General features: G+C 51.4%; 1 protein-coding gene across 1 annotated transcript; it reads left to right on the plus strand.

Moving 5' to 3' along the window:
- The first annotated feature begins 348 nt into the window (after positions 1–348).
- On the plus strand, positions 349–2,988 carry LOC311163305 (cathepsin G-like). Its single transcript, XM_084222100.1, has 5 exons — positions 349–453; positions 886–1,039; positions 1,528–1,669; positions 1,786–2,046; positions 2,598–2,988. The coding sequence occupies exons 1-5, from the start codon at positions 396–398 to the stop codon at positions 2,775–2,777; spliced, it is 795 nt and encodes a 264-aa protein (XP_084078226.1). The 5' UTR covers positions 349–395; the 3' UTR covers positions 2,778–2,988.
- Positions 2,989–3,515: the final 527 nt, after the last annotated feature.

The following is a 3,515-nucleotide window of genomic DNA, read 5'->3' on the forward strand; positions in this document are numbered from 1 at the left end:
ACAAAAAAAAAAAAAAAAAGAAAAAAAACCCAGACAGAATCAGCTCACATGCAGGGGCCCAGGGGCTCTCTCCCAAGGTCTCTGATGGGAGATGCCCTCAACAGACACCCCTTTCCTCTCCCTGTGCACTGTGGGTGCTCTGAACCAACTCACATCTCCATCTTTTTGAGAAGATTGTGACAAAAATGCAGAGAACGTGTTATGAGCCCCTTACCAACCACAGTTTGGGGATTGTGAGAACAAAAGCAGTAAATGACACGGCCACAGGCAGCTGAGGTTTCCTGTGTCAGCTCCACATGACATATATAGAGGTTGCTGTTCTGTACCTGCCATTCTGTACCTGTCTCCTGCGGGGCCACAGCGGCTGCTTGGGCTCATCAGGACAGTGGTGGGAGATGCTGCTGCTCCTTCTGCTCACAAATGCTTTTGTCCTTCTGCCCTGGGCTGGGGCTGGTGAGTACACAGGAACATGCAAGGGCACAGATGGATGGGAGTAGTCAATCTCAGGCAAGGCTCCTGCCTCACCTTCTCTCCTGTCTCTACTCTCCTACTTTCCTCTCTGCTCTCATCTCCCAGCTCAGCCTGTGCCTGAAAGCAGTGAGGCATTAGAGGCACAAGAGCTGTGCCCTTGATGGCATTGCAGTCATCCAGAGCCAGGGGTGGTCAGACCCCAGACAGTGCTGCTTCTCTTTCTCTCCACTGTGCCCCAGCAATGCCTTGCACAGCCCCAGGAGGGAGAGTTGTTGGGATCACTGGCACCTGGCATTAGAGGATGACCCTTTCCTTTCATGCAGCCTCAAACTTGACAGGAAACAGCAGCATATTAACATTTATATTAACATTTATATTGCACATTCATCTTAACATTTCCCATCTCTCTTCCAGGAAGGATCATTGGTGGAAGGGCAGTTAAGGCCCACTCCAGACCCTACATGGCTTATTTAGAAATTAAACAAGGCTCACAAAGTTATGCTTGTGGAGGGTTCCTGATTCGCCCAGACGCAGTGCTCTCAGCAGCTCACTGTGTGGATAAAGAAGGGTAAGCCCTGTAATCCTTGCACAGGTGATTTTTTCCAGTCTCACCCTGTGCCAGAGTGCCTGAGCGCTGCTCTGGGCTGAAACAGTACCCTGTGTCTCTTGAGGCAGAGCAGGGATCTCTGGAGCTGAGCTCCCCTCTGTGAGAGCAGGAATTGTCTGCCTGATAGGGGCTGCGTGTCCTTGGGGACAGGAACGCTCCCAGGGCTCTCCAGGCTCAGGGTTCCTGCCATGGCTTAGAGCTGCTGCTGGAGCAGGGTCCAGGGTCTGCCCTGCCCTGCTTCCCTTTGTGCTCAGCACGGGGCAGCTCCCACCTGTGTCAGTGTGGGCTGAGGGATCCTCAGCTGGGCTCTGGAAGGAACCCAGGGGAGAGAGGACAACGTGCTGAGAGCTGCTCTGGGGAGGTTTCTCCCACCACCCCCTCGCTCCAACCACCTGCCCTGGGGGCTGTTCCTGTAAATGCAGCTGGAATGTGTTGGTGTTTCCTGGCAGGACAATGAGGGTCACTGTGATTCTGGGAGCCCACAACATAAATGCCAAAGAACAGAGCCAGCAGGAGATCCCTGCTGAACAATGGGTCATCCATCCTGAATATTCCCGTGATGACTTGAAAAATGACATTGTGCTGCTGAAGGTATGGCCCAGCACATCCTTCCTACATGAGGGATCTCCCCCTGCTCAGCTCCCCAAACTCTGAACTTGCTCCTAATCCTTTGCTGGCTCTAACCCTGTGTTCTCTCTGTCTGACAGCTGCAGGAAAATGCTGAGATCAATGACAATGTGCAATGTATCTCCATTGCTGAGCAAAATGAACGTGTGGAAGAAGGAGATAAATGTAGTGTGTCAGGCTGGGGCTGGACATCTATGATAGGAAACATGATGTCTGATGTTTTGAGGGAGGTGGAACTGGAGGTGCAAAATGAGAGAACATGTCAGAAGGTTTTCCATAACTACGAGCGTCAGTCTATGATCTGTGTTGGCGATGAATACCTTATAAAAGGATCTTACAAGGTAAGTGTTGTTTTGGGCTACAAGACTGGGAGGAAGTTCAGACTGGGATTCCCAAGACTGGGACTGGAAATTCAGCTTGGTTCCCAGGTCAAATCCAAAGGACACCAGAATGAACCAGGACCTTCAGAATGATGAGCTGAGGGTCCTCACAGAAGCTCTGAAGCTGATGTACTCCCTGAATTGGGTGCATTTTCTAGCTATCAGCAACATTTGCTTTTTTACTTACTTGGGAATGTTCTACCCAGCCTAACCAGTGCTTTGGTGTGTAAATTCCTTGCTCCAATGGCTTAGATATTCCCCATGTCTAAAGTAGGTCAATGTTCTTTTAGAGTTTTTGAATCTCAGAGAGCCTGCAGGCCTGAATTGTTTCATGGGTGGGCTTAGAGGAGTAGTGAGGCAGCTGCAAACACTGAGAGCTGGGTCTGGAGGGAGGGAGGTGCTTGGAAGAGGAGGTTCTTCACATGGAGGGAGGGAAGAGGAACCTTGCTGCTTAAGGCAGGGAGAGCTGAGCTGTGGCATGTCTGACCCCTCTCACTCCTTTCACGACACAGGGTGATTCTGGTGGCCCATTAGTCTGCAATGAGACGGCTCATGGCATTGTTTCTCGTGGACCTCGAAACTGCATCTTCCCACAAGTATTCACCAGGATCTCGCACTTTGAGCCCTGGATCCGTGAGCAGCTGTGGAGGTTTTCACCCAATGATATTCCTTGCTTTCCATTCTCTGACTAAAATACTCAGTGCCCCTTCTCCACAATGCATCAAACACCTGCTGGTGCTCAGAGGGTCCCAGGGGCAGCTGAAGTGGAGTCAGAGAAGCCCCTGTGGTGCAGGCACAGGCTTTGGCACTAAGGGGAGTCTCCGTGGCAAGGGACAAATGCAGGTCCCAAGCACACCCAGCTTCCCATTGCTCCCTTCCTCCCACTGCTGCTCCAGCTCTGCTTCTGGCCATCAATAAAAGCATGTTCAAAGTCACTTGTGTCTGCAGCCTTCTTGGGAGCTGGAGGCAAACCCTGAGTGTGAGAATGAGGAGATGACACTCTGGGAGAACCTGGGCATAGGTGGTACATGCAGAACAGGTCTCAGTCACTCATTGTCTCTTCACATGTTGAAGAGAGATTTCTATGAGATTTTTAGATGGGCAAAGTTTCATGGGTTTCTTACAGCTCTGACATGCTCCCTGGACCTTAGAGTCTGAGAGTCCACGGATCCCTATTTTTGGGAGAAATGTGAATCGGGCTTTGGACTGCCCCGAATGTATCCAGCATTTACAGCACCTTTCTCTGTTCTGAGGAAAAGAGCCCATTTGGTGGAGCACCTCGCTTCGTGTGGGGACTCACCACCTCCCCACCACAGCCAGCAGGAGAAGGATCCGTGCAAGGACACAAACTGCTGGCTCCCATCCCCCTGCAGTGCGGGACCTGAGGCTTTGCCCACTGCTGAGGAGAAGTTTTTTACTGCTTCTGTGGA

Source organism: Fringilla coelebs, assembly GCF_963513975.1.
Source record: "Fringilla coelebs genome assembly, chromosome: 27".
Lineage (NCBI taxonomy): Eukaryota > Metazoa > Chordata > Aves > Passeriformes > Fringillidae > Fringilla > Fringilla coelebs.